The sequence below is a fragment of the Papio anubis genome, chromosome 1 (assembly GCF_008728515.1).
Source record: "Papio anubis isolate 15944 chromosome 1, Panubis1.0, whole genome shotgun sequence".
NCBI lineage: Eukaryota > Metazoa > Chordata > Mammalia > Primates > Cercopithecidae > Papio > Papio anubis.
Window position 1 is genome coordinate 211,230,515 of NC_044976.1, and position 18,329 is coordinate 211,248,843.

At 39.1% G+C, this 18,329-nt stretch overlaps 1 protein-coding gene across 3 annotated transcripts in view; it reads left to right on the forward strand.

The window, feature by feature from the left end:
* Window positions 1–12,157, forward strand: part of WDR64 (WD repeat domain 64) — a 162,917-nt gene extending 150,760 nt beyond the window's left edge. For all 3 annotated transcript variants that reach the window (XM_017953364.3, XM_017953367.3, XM_009196564.4), the window contains 4 exons: window positions 606–711; window positions 5,366–5,446; window positions 6,403–6,516; window positions 11,612–12,157. In XM_017953364.3, the coding sequence (XP_017808853.1) occupies window positions 606–711; window positions 5,366–5,446; window positions 6,403–6,516; window positions 11,612–11,695 (385 nt within the window). In that variant the 3' untranslated portion in view covers window positions 11,696–12,157. The remainder of the gene's footprint in view (window positions 1–605; window positions 712–5,365; window positions 5,447–6,402; window positions 6,517–11,611) is intronic.
* Window positions 12,158–18,329: the final 6,172 nt, after the last annotated feature.

Here is an 18,329-nt window from a genome sequence, read left to right on the forward strand (position 1 = left end):
CTTGTAAAAGAGGTTTCCTAGTCCCTAATATACAGTTTCCCCTCCCACTCCCCAAGTGCTATTAGTGAATTTAAATACATGAAATGGCCGGGCACAGTGGCTCAGGCCTGTAATCCCAGCACTTTAGGAGGATGACGTGGGCAGATCACTTGAGGTCAGGAGTTTGAGACCAGCCTGGCTAACAGGGCAAAACCCCATGTTTAGTAAAAATATAAAAAGTAGCTGGGCGTCCACCTGTAATCCCAGCCACTTGAGAGGCTGAGGCACAAGAATCACTTGAACCTGGGAGGTGGAGGTTGCAGTGAGCCAAGACTGCACTACTACACTCCATACTGGGTGACAGAGAGAGACCCTGTCTCAAAAAATATAAAAATAAATAAATAAATAAATGCAATGTTCTGGCTGAGTGGGAGTTGCTGTGGTTTCTTTAGAGGAATATTTGGGAAACCAAGTGGAATAAGAGTTGGGTTCAGAGATATTGTCACTGGGACTGATGCCATAGGAACCAAGAAATGTGGGCATCAGAGAAGGACATAATGGATCTTTGTTTAGTTGGCAGAGAATAAAAAGTATGGGTATGTACTTATTCTTGTCTCTATATGCAGATGGAGAAAAATGAGCTCAATGTCTTTGCTTTTCAAACGCACACCTCCCAAGGCCTTTGAAGTGGAACAGGACTTCAAGTTTTTCAAGTCTCTTTCTTCTCCTAAGGTAGCTTATTAAAAAAGAAAGAAAAAGAAAAAACAGCAACAACAACAAAAACCTTGCTTTTGTTTTTCTGAATTCAAATATGTCTAGTAATATAACATATTAATTTTTTATTGATGGTATCACAAATTACCACAAACTGGGTGGCTTAAGCAATATAAATTAATTATCTTACAATTTTGGAGGCCAAAAGTTCTACATGGGGGCTACACTGAGGTGTTGTCACCTGAGCTGAGTTTCTTTCTGGAGGCTGTAAGAGAGAAGCCTGTATTCCTTAGCTTGTGGCTCCCTTCCTTCATCTTCAAAGCCAGAAATGGACCCGACATGGTGGCTCGCCCCTGTAATCTCAGAACTTTGGGAGTCCAAGGTGCGTGGATCCCCTGAGGTCAGGAGTTCAAGACCAGCCTGGTCAACATGGGGAAAAGTAAAAGTAAAAAATCTCTACTAAAAGTAAAAAAATCAGCCAGGCATGGTGACAAGCGCCTGTAGTCCCAGCTACTCGGGAGGCTGAGGCATGAGAATCGTTTGAACCCAGGAGGCGGAGGTTGCAGTGAGCTGAGATCACACCACTGCACTCCAGCCTGGGTGACAGAGTGAGACTGTCTCAAAAAAAAAAGAAAAAAAAAAAAAAGCCAGAAATGTGTCCTCTCTCTGACTATGTGGTCACATAACCCTCTGACCCAGCAGGAAAAATTCTCTGCTTTTAAATACTTATGTGGGCTGGGCGCAGTGGCCTGTAAACCCATCATGTTGGGAGGTCAAGGTGGAAAGATCCCTTGAGTCCAGGAGTTCAAGACTTCAAGATCAGTCTAGGCAACATAGTGAGACTATGTCTCTATTAAAAATGTGTTTTAAAAGTATCTGGGCGTGGTGACAGTGCACCTGTGGTCCCAGCTAGTTGGGAGGTTGAGGTGGGAGGATCACTTGAGCTCAGGAATTTGAGGTTACAGTGAGCTATGATCCCACCACTTCACTCTAGCTTGGGCAAAAGAGTGAGACCCTGTCTGGAAAAAAAAAAAAAAAAAGAAAAAACAACAAAAGATTAAAGTGATTAGACTTGGCTTACCTAGAGAATATAGCATAATCTCCTTGTCTCAAGGTTCTTAACATTAATCATATCTGCAAAGTCTCTTTTGCCAAGTAAAGCAATATATTCACAAGTTAGGAAGTAGGAGAAAAGAATGTAGACATCTTTGGTAGCTGTTCTTCTACCTTTCACAGACAGACACATTTTCCTTCAGTGCAGAATTAAGAGATAAAAGTGTACTATTGTTCATTCTATTTCTAATTTTAACACTTCTAGAGAACCGATATAAAATGATTCTTTAGGCTAAGGTCTAGTATTAATAAAATTGATTTCCTCAAGGTTTTCAATAAAATAAACCAAATGAACCTTTCTAAATGTATCTCCCATTACTAACCTACAGTTACCCCACCCTCTACAAATCAAACTAATTACTGTTTCCTGAGCATTCCTCTCTGTCTTCTGTCCTACAATTTAGTTCCCTTGGGATGTCCTTGCCGTATCTATAACCTCTTCCATCTGTCCAAGTCCACCCTATCTTTGTAACACATAGAAAGGTTAGTATACAGGGGGCGGGCACGGTGGCCCGTGCCTGTAATCCCAGCATTTTGGGAGGCCGAGGTGCGCGGATCATGAGGTCAGGAGATTGAGACCATCCTGAGCAACACGGTGAAACCCCATCTCTACTAAAAATACAAAAAATCAGTGGGACGTGGTGGTGTGCACCTACCCCAGCTACTCAGGAGGCTGAGGCAGGAGAATCGCTTGAACCCAGGAGGCGGAGGTTGCAGTGAGCTGAGATGGCACCACTGCACTCCAGCCTGGGTGACAAGAGTGATACTCCGTCTCAAAAAAAATAAAAATAAAATAAAAATAATAATTAAAAAAATAACAGAAAAAGGTTACTGTACAGGATATGGAAAGAACTCCTAAAATCAGTGAGGAAAAAAGAGACAATTCAACAAAATGGTTTAAAATAAGGAGCTGAGCAAGATGGCAGAGGGGGACTCCATAGGAGCCCTTCCTCCACAGAAGCCAGATTGACAAATACCAAAAAGTCAGAAAAGATCAAGGGTTGGTGTTTTGTGGCACAGTCAGAACACTAATATGCTGATGGTAGTGGTGTAAATTGGTAGAACCACTGTGGAAAGCAATGTGGCATTATCTAGTAAAGATGAAAACAGGCCTATCCTATTAAATGTATACCTTGGGGAAACTTGAACTTCTCCTTAGGAGACAGGTACCAGGATGCTCAGAGAAGTGCAGTTTGCAATAGCAAACCCCTGAAAGCAGCCTAAGTGCTCATCAACAGGATAATGGGCAAATAAATTATGGCATATTCATAAATTGGAATACTATGGGCCTGTGAAAATAAATGAATGAGAGTAACGCTCATCTACAGGAATGAAGGTTTGACGCAACCATTGAATGAGAACAATTTTGCATAAGTATATCCATAACAATTTCATTTATGTAACAGTCAAAAACAGGTAAAATGAAACAAAATGTTGTTTGGGCAAGAAACATGTATAAGTTAAAATTATATAAACAAAAGCAAGATAATTAAAAACACAAAATTCTAAATTGTCATTTATGTCTGAGGGTAGACGAGCAGGAGTGGGGTGAGGGAGAGCTTCACATACGGAGAAGCTCAAAGTTGGGGGTGTTGTTCCAATTTGTAAAACAGACAGCAGATCCACAAGCGTCCACTGAATGTTCAGTATGTCATTATTTTTTAACAGTATCTACCTCATATTTAATAAATATTTAATATTCAATTCTTTTCAAATGAAACAATTTTCTAAAGCTTTACCTTTCTGTCCAAACGGAGCTGCGGTACCTTCTTTTCCCTGAAGACAGGGTGATAAGGAGGGAAGCCACAATACGTGGAGTCTAACAGACTTAGATTTAATTTTAGATAAGTTCCTTCTCTCTTTCCTCATCTGAAAATCCTTCAAAGGGTTTTTGTGAGAATTAAATGAGAAAATACATACCAGGTACATTTTAGTTTCTCAATAAACATTAGTTCCACTTTCACCAAAGGCCCCATGTCTCCCTGCTTCATGTCTCGTAACATGTTCTACTATCGTGTTCTACATTAAGATAGAATTATTCCCATCCTGGCTAACTCGGTGAAACCCCGTCTCTACCAAAAACACAAAAAATTAGCTGGGTGTGGTGGCGGCGCCTGTAGTCCCAGCTACTCGGGAGGCTGAGGCAGGAGAATGGCGGGAACCCGGGAGGTGGAGCTTGCAGTGAGCCGAGATCCCGCCACTGCACTCCAGCCTGGGTGACAGAGTGAGACTCTGTCTCAAAAAAAAAAAAAAGATAGAATTATTCAGCTGGGTGCGGTGGCTCATGCCTGTAATCTCAACACTTTGGGAGGCTGAGACGGGTAGATCACCTGAGGTCAGGAGTTTGAGACCAGCCTGGCCAACATGGTGAAACCTGTCTCTACTACAAACACAAAAATTAGCTGGGCATGGTGGCGGCCGCCTGTAATCCTAGCTACTTGGGAGGCTGAGGCAGGAGAATCCCTTGAACTCAGGAGGCAGAGGTTGCAGTGAGCCGAGGTTGCACCATTGCACTCCACCCCGACAAGAGCAAAACTCTTTCTCAAGAAAAAAAAAAGGAATTATTTGTATAATTACCTCTACTTCCCATCCCTACCACTAAATCATAAGCTCTTTATGAGCACAGATACATGCATAGCCTGTAACAGATACTCGATTTTGTTGAATAGGCCTAAAATAGTACAACCTAGAAATAAAGATTGGAATTCACTTTTAACATTCTCTTTCAATTTAGAGATAAGAAATCATTTTTTAAGTAACTTAACTGAAACATTAAGTAAATTTGGAGAAATCCTTATAATGGATTTTAGAGCCCTTGAAATGAAATAATTGAATGCCCCACATATTATAAGCTTTACTCTTTTTTTTTTTTTTTTTTGAGACAGAGTCTCATTCTGTCACCCAGGCCGGAGTGCAGTAGTGTGATCTCAGCTCATTGCAACCTCTGCCTCCCATGTTCAAGCGATTCTGCTGCCTCAGCCTCCCAAGTAGCTGAGACTACAGGCACACGCCACCACGCCCAGCTAATTTTTGTATTTTTAGTAGAGACAGGGTTTCACCATGTTGGTCAGGATGGTCTCGATCTTTTGACCTCATGATCTGCCCACCTTGGCCTCCAAAAGCGCTGGGATTACAGGCATGAGCCACTGCACCTGGCTGCTTTATTCTCTTTTTACCTCGGTTGGTAAAACAACAAAAGTTGAATGCTAAAGTTAAATTAAAATGCCTTTCCCTTAGGACTCTGATTTTCACCAGCAGTCTTATTTTGCCCATTCCTTTTCATTCTCAATTATGTAATATTTATCTATTCACTTCTTCTGTTAATTTCTTTTTTGATGTATTGTGACCATGAATGATGATACAGTGGTACTAAACCTTACAATTGAATAGCACCTTACTTTACATATGATTTCATTTGATTCTCATAACGAGGTAACAGGGAACGCCCTTGTCTAAGATCACACATCTAATAAGTGACAGAGTCAGGATTTGAACCCAGGTATTTTACCAGTGATAGGATGTGCCCCTTTCATTAAACATTCATCCCTTTGTTTTGCAGATTCGAAGATATCCCTTGGAAGGTTTTGTGACCGAAAACAGAGAGGCAGGGATTGTTTTTGGCTCTCTGCCTATATACAGGGTGAGTTGGAGTTTCTAGGAGTAGAGGGGTCACAGAACAGTAGGGAATCTGCCATCTCATTCCTGGGCTACCAAGCAAGGTTGGAGAAAATCATACAGTCAAGTAGACCGTTGCTTCCAAAAACATATCATGTGCAGTCCCAGAAAAGTCTGGGGCTGTGTGTGTCAATGACCAGGTCCCTTATCTCTGCCATACCACATGGTGGTTATTTTGAATGTTACTCTGGTGGCTCATCAACTACAGGGTAAAATCCAAATGCCTTTGCTTGGCTTATACAACCTCCAGGATCCACCCTCTTGTTTCACCACCTTCTCCTCACACTCTGCCTATATTCCAACCATATGAAATTACTTTCCATGCCTTAACCATCACTGGTCTCTCCGACACCTCTGAAACTGTGCCTGTGCTGCCCCCCTGCCCAGGATTCATTCATTTCTTGTTTCCCTCCAAATCCCTACTCATCCTTTAAGTCTCCACCCCAGGTAACCTTGGTTAGACAACTAGTTAATTAATCCAAGAAATAATAAGCCAGAGAGCAAATATTTCAAATTAACTTACATCTTAAATGTTATCTTTCCTAAGAACATGTTGTAATAGGTATCACACGTAAGCTAACAGATGATGCTAAAAGCTGAACTATCAAGATTTAATAGTGAATTTCTAAAGGGTAGACTGGATGCAGTGTCTCACACCTGTAACCCCGGAACATTGGGAGGCAGAGGCAAGGAGATTGCTTGAGCCCACAAATTCGAGACCAGCCTGGGCAACATAATGGGACCCTGTCTCTATTTTAAAAATAAAAAATAAAATAAAGGTTTAATATTGAGCAACTGGGAAGAAGGGGGCTGTGTATTTTGAAGCAGCTGGGCCTTCTCATTCCTCATCCCAATTCCTGAATTCATATTACAGAAGTCTTCACTTTGAGTGTGTCTCACTGACTAATTTATGGCTTCCAGATATCAAGCCCCACTAGTCTGAGATTTCTTCCACTGATTGGTGTAGAAGCCCAAAAGGACTCTTCAGATGGCATTACAGGAAAGAAGAAGGGAGGTCATGTTCAACATGAAAAAGTAAGTTAGTACTAATTCCACAGTTAACTCCAATTTCAGTGTATCCTATTTCTGTTTGTTTTTTAAAAATATATATATATATATGTCTCTGCTTTCAGAAACATTCTGAACCTAAAATCATTTCAGTTCATACTTTTTTTTTTTTTTTTTGAGGCGGAGTTTCACTCTTGTTGCCCAGGCTGGAGTGCAATGGCACGAACTCAGCTCACCGCAACCTCCGCCTCCCAGGTTCAAGCGATTCTTCTGCCTCAGCCTCCCGAGTAGCTGGGACTACAGGCATGAGCCACTGTGTCTGGCTAATTTTGTAATTTTTTTAGTACAGACAGAGTTTTTCCATGTTGGTCAGGCTGGTCTCGAACTCCTGACCTCAGGTGATCCACCCACCTCAGCCTCTCAAAGTGCTGGGATTACAGGCATGAGGCACCGATCCCAGCCTCAGTTCATACTTTTTATGAATATTCCAGATGTGTGTGTTTTAGCTCAGTGAGATGAAAATCATGAATTTGCTGGACACAGAGAGAGAGAAAAATCAAATAAGATCAATAAGCCTCAGCTAATGAAGCTTATCTAGAGCTTTACGACTGAAATTCACCGAGCTGTTCTAGAAACCAGGAGATTTGACACGACATAGAGGAGGGCTGTGTAAGCATCCCTGCATCTTAATTTGGTTGCACCTACAGAGTAAAGCCATGACATCGATCAGTTTCTCTCGGAGCTGCAAGAATTTCTCTGAAGTATTAATAAAAATAACGAACATGCAGTGCTTTATAGTTTGCAGTGATTTCATAAGTGATTCATTTGATTTTCACAGTAAGTACAAAGAAAATATTATACTCTCTTAGAGCTGGGAAAAAAAATGGAGTCTAAAGTAAGGTCAAGTGCCTTACCAAAGATCACATACAAATGAAGTGATAAGCTGAGATCCACTCTTGACTCCAAATTCCATGCTCATTCAATTAAACCTTGATAGCCTACACTGCTATCACTATATAACCTATCACTCTTCTACTAGTTCTAGAAGCTTTCAGGGGCCTAACTTAACCCATGGCCATTTATCCAGTCTTTAAAATAGATCAAACATTAGGGGGAAGATACAGCATACTGTAATTTTTTAATAAGTCTCCTTTCTATGAAGTCAGATTAAAATTAAAAAGGAGTTGGCCTTTATTGATTGTGCCTAATTCAGTAATAGATAAATACTGATAACAACAACAACGATATTCAAAGCTGCTTTGTTTAATACTGAAAACTTTGCCATAATATTGTTAGCTTGTGCACTTAAGGAGAATATGAATGATTTCTGTTAATCATCAACTCTGACAATTATTTGAGTAAGAATTTTTGGTATTAGAAGAGTTTTCTGTTAAAAAAAATCATTTACTTTTAATTGTTTTATGTAACTGACGAAACACAGTTGTATAAATAATACAAAACCTTGTCTAGAGACGTGGAAATGAAAAAAAAAATCCAAAACTAAAAGGTAATAAAGAAAGTATTTGCATTTTTTTTCTGCACGACTCTGTGAATATATGCATTATGTTTTATAATTCATGTATTTTATGCCTATTTGCACTCTTAAATTTTATCTCATCTGATGTTATATAATTTACATTCTTTAAGTAAATACTAAGTGACAGAAAGAAGATGGCTAAATATGTCTTAGGTACCGGGGGAAAACAATACGGAATTAAAAATTATTCACAGTTAATCTAAATGAAGACTAATCTACACTCCAATAACCAGAGTTTGACTCTACTATAATTAATTTTATTAGAGATCATAAAGAATGATAAATTATCCAAACATAAACACATTTTTAAGATGTCTAATAACCTGATGTTCTGACAGATCCTTTATTTTCTCTTAATCACTCTGATAGATTGTTGATCACACCGGAAAGACAAAAGGAATAGATGTCTTCATTTGTTTATAGAAAATAGATGCCTTAATTTGCTTAAATTGAAAAATCCTCACATAAAACTCTCTTCAGGTTTACTAAAGGAAATAGTCAAGTCCGGGCGTCAAAATTGGTTTCCAATATAAAATTAAGACCCTGTTAAAAACTGTGCACTTAGTAAGATGACAAAATCTGGAAACTGGGATGGATTGAAGCACCACTATGCTACCTGTCTATAATTTTAGAACTCCAAAGAGCCTAAATGGAAAAATAAGGGATGAAATAAAACCAATAGTTAGACACCAAATGCCTATTTTCATAAAAACACTTCCAAAATTGTGGGCATAAAACGACCCCAGAAATTTAGGCGGAGAAATTTCACTTTAATGAAACAAATATTTATGGAACACCTTAAAATATTCATCATGTCCCCTGCACTGTTCCGGGCACCAGGAATCCATTTATAGATTAAGGAACTTAAAGTACAGTTGGAAGAAAGTCCTTTGAGTAAAAGGTTCAATAACAGATATCTTAGTCTCTTTTGACTTATTATTTTTAAATACAGAAATGCTAATTCTTAATGTGAACTTCTTTAAATCATGTATACATCTCTTTAGAATTAAACAACACATTATAAAATATTAATCATGGTACAACAAAAGATAAATCAGAACATGAGTTTATATTTCCTTTTCCGTTTAAATGTAGGAAGAGAAGGGAAGAAAGTGAACTTTGGAAAGCGTAACCCATTTTCAAAATTGTGGAAACATGTCCAATCATGCAAAAATGGCTAAGTGAAAGATGGTATATGTGATAACATACTCCATAGTTTTTCCAAAGTATTTAATGACAGGCCAGGCACAATGGCTCATGCCTGTAATCCCAGCACTTTGGGAGGCTGAGGCAGTTGGATTGATTGAATCCAGGAGTTTGAGATCACTCTCGGAAACATAGTGAGACCTTGTCTCTCCAAAAAAAAGAAATACAAAAATTGGCCGGGTGTGGTGGTGTGCACCTGTAGTCCCAGCTACTTGGGAGGCTGAGGTGAGAGGATCGCTTGAGCCTGGAAAGTGGCCGTTGCAGTGAGCCAAGATCATGCCAAAGCATTTCAGCCTGGGTGACAGAATAAAACTCTGTCTCCAAAAAAAAAAAAAAAAAAACAGATAAATTCTCACAATTTTATTTTAGGTGAAAAGAATATATAAACTGTAACTCAGTAATATTTCTAATGATAACAGCAAACCTTTGTTTTCAAATCAATGTTGCCCAGTATGATACTGTGCACTTGCTATGCCCTCTTTCATTTCATCTTTGCAAAAACACTTTGAGATAGTTGCAATGATCATCCTCCTGTTACAATTAAGAAAACTGAAACACAGAGGATAAATGATTCCTCTGAGATTCCAAAAGAAGCAAGTCATAGAGCTGGGATAAACCCAGTCACTTAACTTCAGAGCCTGGACACTTAAATGCAATGCAGTGTAATTCAGAGATGGGTGAGCTGCTAGGTCTCTCCTGGTCAGAATAACCTTATGAGAACTAACAATTAATGAACATTAGAGAGCCCCACCCTTCCCATCTTTTTCAGTCTCCTCACTGATTTATTTTTTTTCAGAACTCTGATTACTACATGACATTATATCATATAAAAATTCATTTTTTCCAAAAGTATTTTTCATATAGCATCATTGTTCTTGCCTTTATCCCACTAGAATGTAAGGCAAAAAAAAAAAGTCATTTTTATTGCCTTTATCCCACTAGAATGTAAGATCCACGAAGGCAGAAACTTTGCCTAACTCACTCTCTGCTGCAGTGCCAATGTCTAGAACATAAGAGACACTGCAGAAACATTTGCTGAATGAAATAGTGGATTAGGGGTTTTTTTTTAGACGCAGTCTCGCTCTGTCGCCCAGGCTGGAGGGCAGTGGCACGATCTCGGCTCACTGCAAGCTCCGTCTCCCGGGTTCACGCCATTCTCCTGCCTCAGCCTCCCGAGTAGCTGGGACTACAGGCGTGAATTAGCTTTCAAAACAAGTAGAAAAAGAAAAAGAGAAAATAAAAGAAAGATCTGTGCAGCCTGGGAAGTTCCCTCTGCTGGGGTTTAGCAGGTTGATCAGGGAGCTAAGCCTCCTACCTTGGCTGTGGGAGAAAGACGAGTAGTCATGTGACCTGTTAATGTTCAAGCTTAAAGGATCCTACTGTAAGTGTTTGTGTGCTGGTCCCATCAGCCCCTGTCATGTGGTCCTGGCAGTCCTGTTTGGCCTGCAGGAAGTGCCTGTTGTTTCATCTCAGAATGGCTGCCTCTAGGATGCTCGAGTTGCTGTTTATTAACCTGGGCCCTGTAAGTGGTTGAATATTGACCTTAGGAGCTCACTCTTCTCCCTTTCCTTATAACTCTCTACGTCTCCTCTTCCCTTTTTCTTCTTTCTTTCTTATTCCCTATCATAGACCATAAAATCAAATTAACATGTATTATGAATATTGGTTGAACATTACTGATATGAATTTTTAAACCAAATTAGTTTAAATTTTATACCTATTTCTTCCAAAAATAATCAATGCAAAACAAACTTTTATTAGCTGGATGCGGTGACACATGCCTGTGGTCCCAGTTACTTGGGAGGTTAAGATGGGAGGATTGCTTGAGCCCAGGGGTTGAGGCTGCAGTGAGCTGTGATGGTGCCACTGCACTCCAGTCTGGGTGATGGAGCAAGACCCTGTCTCAGAACAAAATAGAACACAACAAAAACCAACCTTTTAGTCCTCATTTGTGTGACTGATAATTACTTGATTTTATTTTCCTACGAGCCAATGGACTCTGATGTTATTAATCTACAATATTAATTATTAATTGTGCTTGCTTCGGCAGGACATACACAATATTAATTATTAATTAACCAAGTCTTGTTTTGTTGTGACCCAACCCCTTCCACACTGCAGCTGCGTCCCAGAAGGGTTAACTGTCCAGTCAAGTAGCTCTTCAGCTTCGGCTTGTCCACCACATCCTTCAGGAGCCCCACCTCCTACTTTTAACACACTTTCTTCCTGAAGTCCCATAGGATTGTTAAGTAAATAACTATTCATTTTTTTCTAGGAGGATTAAAATCTCTTTGTAAATTAGCAATACGACTTGGCTCTGGAAAACTGTGTTTGTCGGTACAATGCCAGTTACTAACTGACATGCTCTTTATTTCACAGGTATCACGAAGAAGAAGTTTGAAAAAAAATTTAGTCCCACAAATAAATCTGGCTTCTTCCTTCTTCCCAACTATACCCAAGTAAGAAGAAAAAATCAGAAATGGCTGCTGCACATAAAATGGCAACGTGTGGATGATACCTTCTCTTTATTTCAGGATGAGAGGGAGAAACCAGCAGACACTATCAGTCATTTCTGGTGTCATTCACCAGTCATTTCTGGTGTCAGACCATCCTACTAATGGGGAAGATTCTTTAGGGAGTTCTGGTGACCTGAATACCAAGCAAGGAGCAAGCAGCCAGAAGTTTAGGCAGTGTTTCTCATTTACTATGAGCAGACTGACACATAAGAAAACAAATGAAATCAATAGCATTGGTAGGTCTAAAATCATATGCTTATCAATGTTTAGCTTTCCACTTCCTCCCACCGGTCACCTTACTCCAGAGCCAGAATGACTGTCAGGACATGTGCAGTAACAGGCACTTTCAGGTCATGCTATGTGTTGTACCAAGAGAATTATTATTAAAAAGAAAAATGCACCAGTCAGATCTCTAGATGTTTGTCTTCTTCGTTTAGAGAAATATTATCTGGAAGAAAATATCCTAAGTTTATTCACACGTAGTCCAGACATGACTCCAGAAAAATATAAAAGGCGGCAAAGAAAGGAAGAAAATGGGTCAACAAATAGAAAAAGCATAGTAACATGGTAGATTTAACCTTAAATATATCAATAATTATGAAACCTTTACTAGGTTAAGTACGCAAATTTAAAAGGTTGCCAGAATGGATTAAAACACAAAATCCCAACTAAATGTTGTTTATAATAAACACATCTAACATACAAGGACACCAAAATCTTAAAAGAATGAAAAAAGATAGATCATGCAAAATCTAACCTAAGAAAATCAATATAGTCATATTAATATTAAAATATACTTTAAGAAAATAAACAAGAGTCTTTATAATAGTTTTATTAATAATAACTCAAAATTGGAAAAAGCCTAGCTTCCACAACAGAAGAATAACTAAACAAACTATGGTAGGGTAGGACAACGGAATCCTCAGCAATTAAAAGGAATAAAATGCTAATGCATGCATTAACATAGACCAATCTCGAGAATATGTTAAGTCAAAAGAATTTTTCAGAAAGAATACATGTTGTATGATTCCATGTTTATAAAATTCTACAACAGGGAAGACTAATATTCAGTTTAAAAAATTAAAACAATGGTGGCCTCTGGGAGAGAGGGCAAATGTCACAGACAGATTTAGAGATTTAGAAGGGGTACGAAAGAACTTTCTAGGTTGAATGGTAATGTTCTTCATTTTAATAATGTTTGGGTTATACAGCTAGGTGTGCATTTCAAAATTTATTGAATGTTATTTCTGCATTTCATTGTATGTGAATTTTTTCAAAAAATTAAGAACTGTAAACTAATATTCTCATTGATATGCACGCTAATAGGATTACTAGTGTCTTCAACTTACTTTGAAATGAATCAAAAAAATAAGATGAACTAATGGATAGAGGGATGGGCTGATAGATGGATATGTGTTAGAGCATATCTAAAACCACATTAATTATGGAATCTAGGTGGTAGGAATATAGGTATTCATTATGGAGTTCTTTCAAATTCTCTGTTTTCATTTTTTCCATATTAAAAGAGAGGAGGGGAAAAAGTCTAATGAAGAAATCAATATAACATTTTAGAGAAAACTTTGAGGAATTCTATCTAAATGCAAAGGTATATTTATGTTCATGGCTTTGAGGATGCAATATTGTAAATATGTAAGTTCTTTCTATACTAGTCATGTATTGCTGCATAACAATGAAAAAAATTGAGTGGCTTGAAACAGCAATCATTTATTTGCTCATAACTCTGTGGGTTAGCAATTTGGGCTGGCCCCACCTGAGCATTTCTTCTGGTCTCACCTGGTGCCACTCACACAACTGCAGTGAGTGTCTAAATGGTCTAAGATGGCCTCCTTGTGTTTGATGCTGACTGCTGACTGGACTTCTCTTTCTGTGTGATCTCTCCTCTCCAAAGAGCCAAGGGGCCAGATTACAGTGCTCGCACCTGTAATTCCAGAACTTGGGGAGGCTGTAGTGGAAGGATCGCTTGAGCTCAGAAGTTTGAGACCAGCCTAGGCAACACAGCAAAACTCTGTCGCTACAGTAAATACACGAATTACCTTGGTGTGGTGGCACAGGCCTATAGTTCCAGCTGCTGGAGATGCTGAGGTGGGAGGATCACTTGGGCCTGGGGTGTCAAGGCTGCAGTGAGCTGAGATTGCACCACTGCACACCAGCCTGAGTGAGTCAGCGAAACCCTGTCTCAAACACAAAACAAAAACACAAAGAGGCAAGACGACAGTTCTTCACATAATGATCTGATGGTTTCAAGAAGGTAAAAACAGAAGCAACAAGATCTCTTGAACCACTGAGTACAAAAGAAAAGATGGGTAAATTGAATTATATTACAGTTTAAAATTCCTGTTTACCAAAGAGAGACTATTAAGAAAGAAAAAAGGCAAGCTGTAGGATGGCAGAGATTTTTGTTCGTGTAACAAAGAAAGGACTTATATCTAAAATGTATAAAGAACTCCAACAAATCAATAAGAAAAATCAAGGCAATCCACTAGGATAGGCAAAAAAAAAAAAAAAAAAAAAAACCATGAACTGACACTTCAGAGAAGAGGCTATACAAATAGCCAATACATGTATTAAAAAGTGCTCAACTTTCTTAACAATAATCAAAGTAATGCTAATCAGAACCATATTAGATGAAATAATCAACCAAAAACAAAAACAAACTCCTGGGACTAATAATCAATTATACCCAAGGTTGTAGGATACAAGATTAATAGGCAAAAGTCAATTGCTTCCCTATTTACCAGCAATGAACACGTGGAATTGAAATTAAAAACACGATACTTAGGCAAAAACCTAACAAAATATATAGAAGAACTATGTGAGGAAAACCCCAAAACTCTGATGAAAGAAATCAAGTAACTAAATAAAGGAGAAATATTCCATGTTCATGGGTAAGAAGATTCAATATCATCAAGATGTCAGTTTTTCCCAACTTGATCTAAAAATTCAATGCAATCCCAACCAAAACTCCAGAAAATTACTCTGGGGATATTGAGAAACTGGTTCTAAAGCTAATATGGAGAAGCAAAAGACACAAAATAGCAAACACAATATTGAAGAAGAAGAAAGAAGTTGGGGGACTGATATAAAGACTTAGTATAAAGCTATCGTGATCAAGACAGTGTGGTACTGGCAACAGACTTAAGAAATAGATCAGGCCGGGCGCGGTGGCTCACGCCTGTAATCCCAGCATTTTGAGAGGCCGAGGCCAAGACAGGCAGATCACGAGGTCAGGAGATCGAGACCATCCTGGCTAACATGGTGAAACCCCATCTCTGCTAAAAACACAAAAATTAGCCGGGCACGGTGGCGGGCACCTGTAGTCCCAGCTACACAGGAGGCTGAAGCAGGAGAATGGCGTGAACCCGGGAGGCAGAGCTTGCAGTGAGTGGAGATCGTGCCACTGCACTCCAGCCTGGGGGACAGAGACTCCGCCTCAAAAAAAAAAAAAAAAAAAAAAAAAAAAAGAAATAGATCAATGGGACAGAATAGAGAGCCCAGAACCAGACCCACATAAATACAGTCAACTGATCTTTGACAAAGAAGCAATGATAACACAATGGAGAAAAAGATAGACTTCCACACATAGTGCTGGAACAACTGGACATCCACGCGCAAAAAAATGAATTCAGATGCAACCTTACATCCTTCCCAAAAATTAGCTCAAAATGGATTATAAGCCTAATTGTAAGATGTAAAACTGTAAAACTCCTAAAAGATAACAGGAGAAATTTTAAATTTCCTTCAATTTGATAATGATGTTTTAGATACAACACCAAAGACACAACCTATGAAATAAGGAATTGATAAACTGTACCTCATAAATAGATTCTTTTTTTGAGATCGAGTTTGATGTGTCACCTGGCTGGAGTGCAATGGCACCATCTTGGCTCACTGCAACCTCCACTTCCTGGGTTCAAGCAATTCTTGTGCCTCAGCCTCCTAAGTAGCTGGGACTATAGGCGTATGCCACCACACCCTGCTACTTCTTTGCATTTTAGTAGAGACAGGGTTTCGCCATGTTGCCCAGGCTGGTCTCAAACTCCTGAGCTCAGGCAATCTGTCTACCTTGGCCTCCCAAAGTGCTAGGATTATAGGCATAAGCCACCATGCCTGGCTTTGTAAACTGCACTTCATTAAGATTAAAATTATCTGCTCTGTAAGAGACACTGTCAAGAGAATGAAAAGACAAGACAAAGACTGGGAGAAAATATTTGCAAAAGACACTTCTGATAAAGAACTGTTACGTAATATACAAGAAGAACTATTAAAACTCCACAGTGCCAGTCATGGTGGCTTAGGCCTGTAATCCCAGCACTTTGGGAGGCCAAGATGGATGGATCACTTAAGGCCAGGAGTTCGAGACCAGCCTGGCCAATATGGTGACCCTATCTCTACTAAAAATACAAAAATTACCGGTTATGGTGACACATGTCTGTAGTCCCAGCTACTCGGCAGGCTGAGGCAGGAGAACTGCTTGAATCTGGAAGACACAGGCTGCAGTGACAGTGAGCCAAGACTGCACTGCTGCACTCCAGCTTGGGTAACCAAGCAAGACTCTGTCTCAAAATAAATACATATAAATAATAAAATTCTACAGTGTGCTGGGCATGGTGGCTCACACCTGTAATCTCAGCACTTTGGGAGGCCAAGGTGGGCAGCTCGCCTGAGGTCAAGTGTTCAAATCCAGCCTGGTCAACATGGTGAAACCCCATCTCTCCTAAAAATACAAAAATTAGCCAGGCATGGTGGTGCATCCCTGTAGTCTCAGCTACTTGGGAGGCTGAGGCAGGAGAATCACTTGAACCTGGGAGGCGGAGGTTGCAGTGGCAGTGAGCTGAGATCGCACTACTGCATTCCAGCCTGGGTGACAGAGTTAGACTCCATCTCAAAACAGACAAACAAAAAACCCAACAGTAAGAAAACAAACAACTCAATTTTAAAATGAGCCAAAGACTTTAACAGACATCTCATCAAGGAAGATATACGGTTGGCAAACAAGCAAATGAAAAAATGCTCAACATCGTATGTCATCAATGAAATACTAATTAAAACAACGAGATAGCATTACACATGTATTGGAAGGACCAAACTCCAGAACACTGATACCACCAAATGCTGGTGGGGATGTAAAGCATCAAGAACTCTGATTCATTGCTGCCGGGAACGCAAAATGGTACAACCACTTTGGAAGACGATTTGGCAGTTTTTTAGAAAACTAAACATACTCTTACCACATGATACAGCAATTACACTTCTTGTTATTTACCCAAAAGAGCTGAAAACTTATGCCCACACAAAAACCTGCATGCTGATGTTTATAGCAGCTTTATCCATAACTGCCATAATTTGGAAGCAACGAAAATGTCCTTCAGTAGGTGAACAGATAAACCAGTACAACCAGACAATGAAATATTATTCTGCACTAAAAAGAAATGAACTATCAAGCCATAAAAAGATAGGAGGAAATGCAAATGCAGATAAGTAAGTGAAAGAAGCCACTCTGAAAAGGCTGCACACTGTATGATTCCAACTATTTGGCATTCTGGAAAAGGCAAAAGTACGGAAACAGTCAAAAGATCAATGGTAGCCACAAGTCAGGGAGTGAGGGAGTGATGAATAGCTGAAGCACAGATTGTTAGGGCAGTGAAACTACTCTGCATCGCACTACAATGGTGAATACAAATATTTCATACACGTCCAAATTCAGAATGTACAACACCAAGTGTGAACCTCAACATAGAGACTGTGGACTTTGGATAATAAAGACGTGTCAGTGTAGGTTCATCACTTGGAACAAATGTATCACTCTGGTAGAAGATGCTGATATTGGGAAAGGCTATGCACTAAAATTGTTCTAAAAAATAAAGTCTGTTAAAAAAAAATAAGTACACACACACACACTATACCACTACAAAACCCTCAGAATTATTTAAAAGGACAAACATTTCCAAATGTCAGCAAGGACGTGCAACAACAGCAATTCTTGTGTACTTCTGGAGGACCTGTAAATTGGTTGAGTCATTTTGGGAAACAATTTGATATTATCTACTAACATTATCAAACAAACATTCTGCGACTCAGCAGTTCCACTCCTAGGTGTATATCTAACAGAAATATGTGCACATGTATACCAAGAGACATGTAAGAGAATGTTTCTAGCTACATTATTCACAACAGCTCAGAACTGGAAACAATCTCAATGTCCACCAGCTGTGGAATGGCTAAATAACTCTTGGTATATTCATATTACAGAATACAATAAAAATGAATAAATTAATTATGCATAAAATGGGTAAATCTCAAAAATACAGTGTTGAACAGAAGGCAGACACAAATTAACCCAAGCTAAAGGATTCCACTTAAATTTTTTAAAAAATAGAAAACTAAACTAAGGTGTTTAGGAATAAATAATTATGCATTGTGAAAGAAAGAAAAGAAAAGAGAAGGAAGGAAGGAAGAAAGAAAAGAAAAGAGAGAGAAAGAGAGAGAGGGAGGGGGAGAGAGGGAGGGGGAGAGAGAAAGAAAGAGAGAGAAAGAAAGAGAGAGAGAAAGGAAGGAATGAA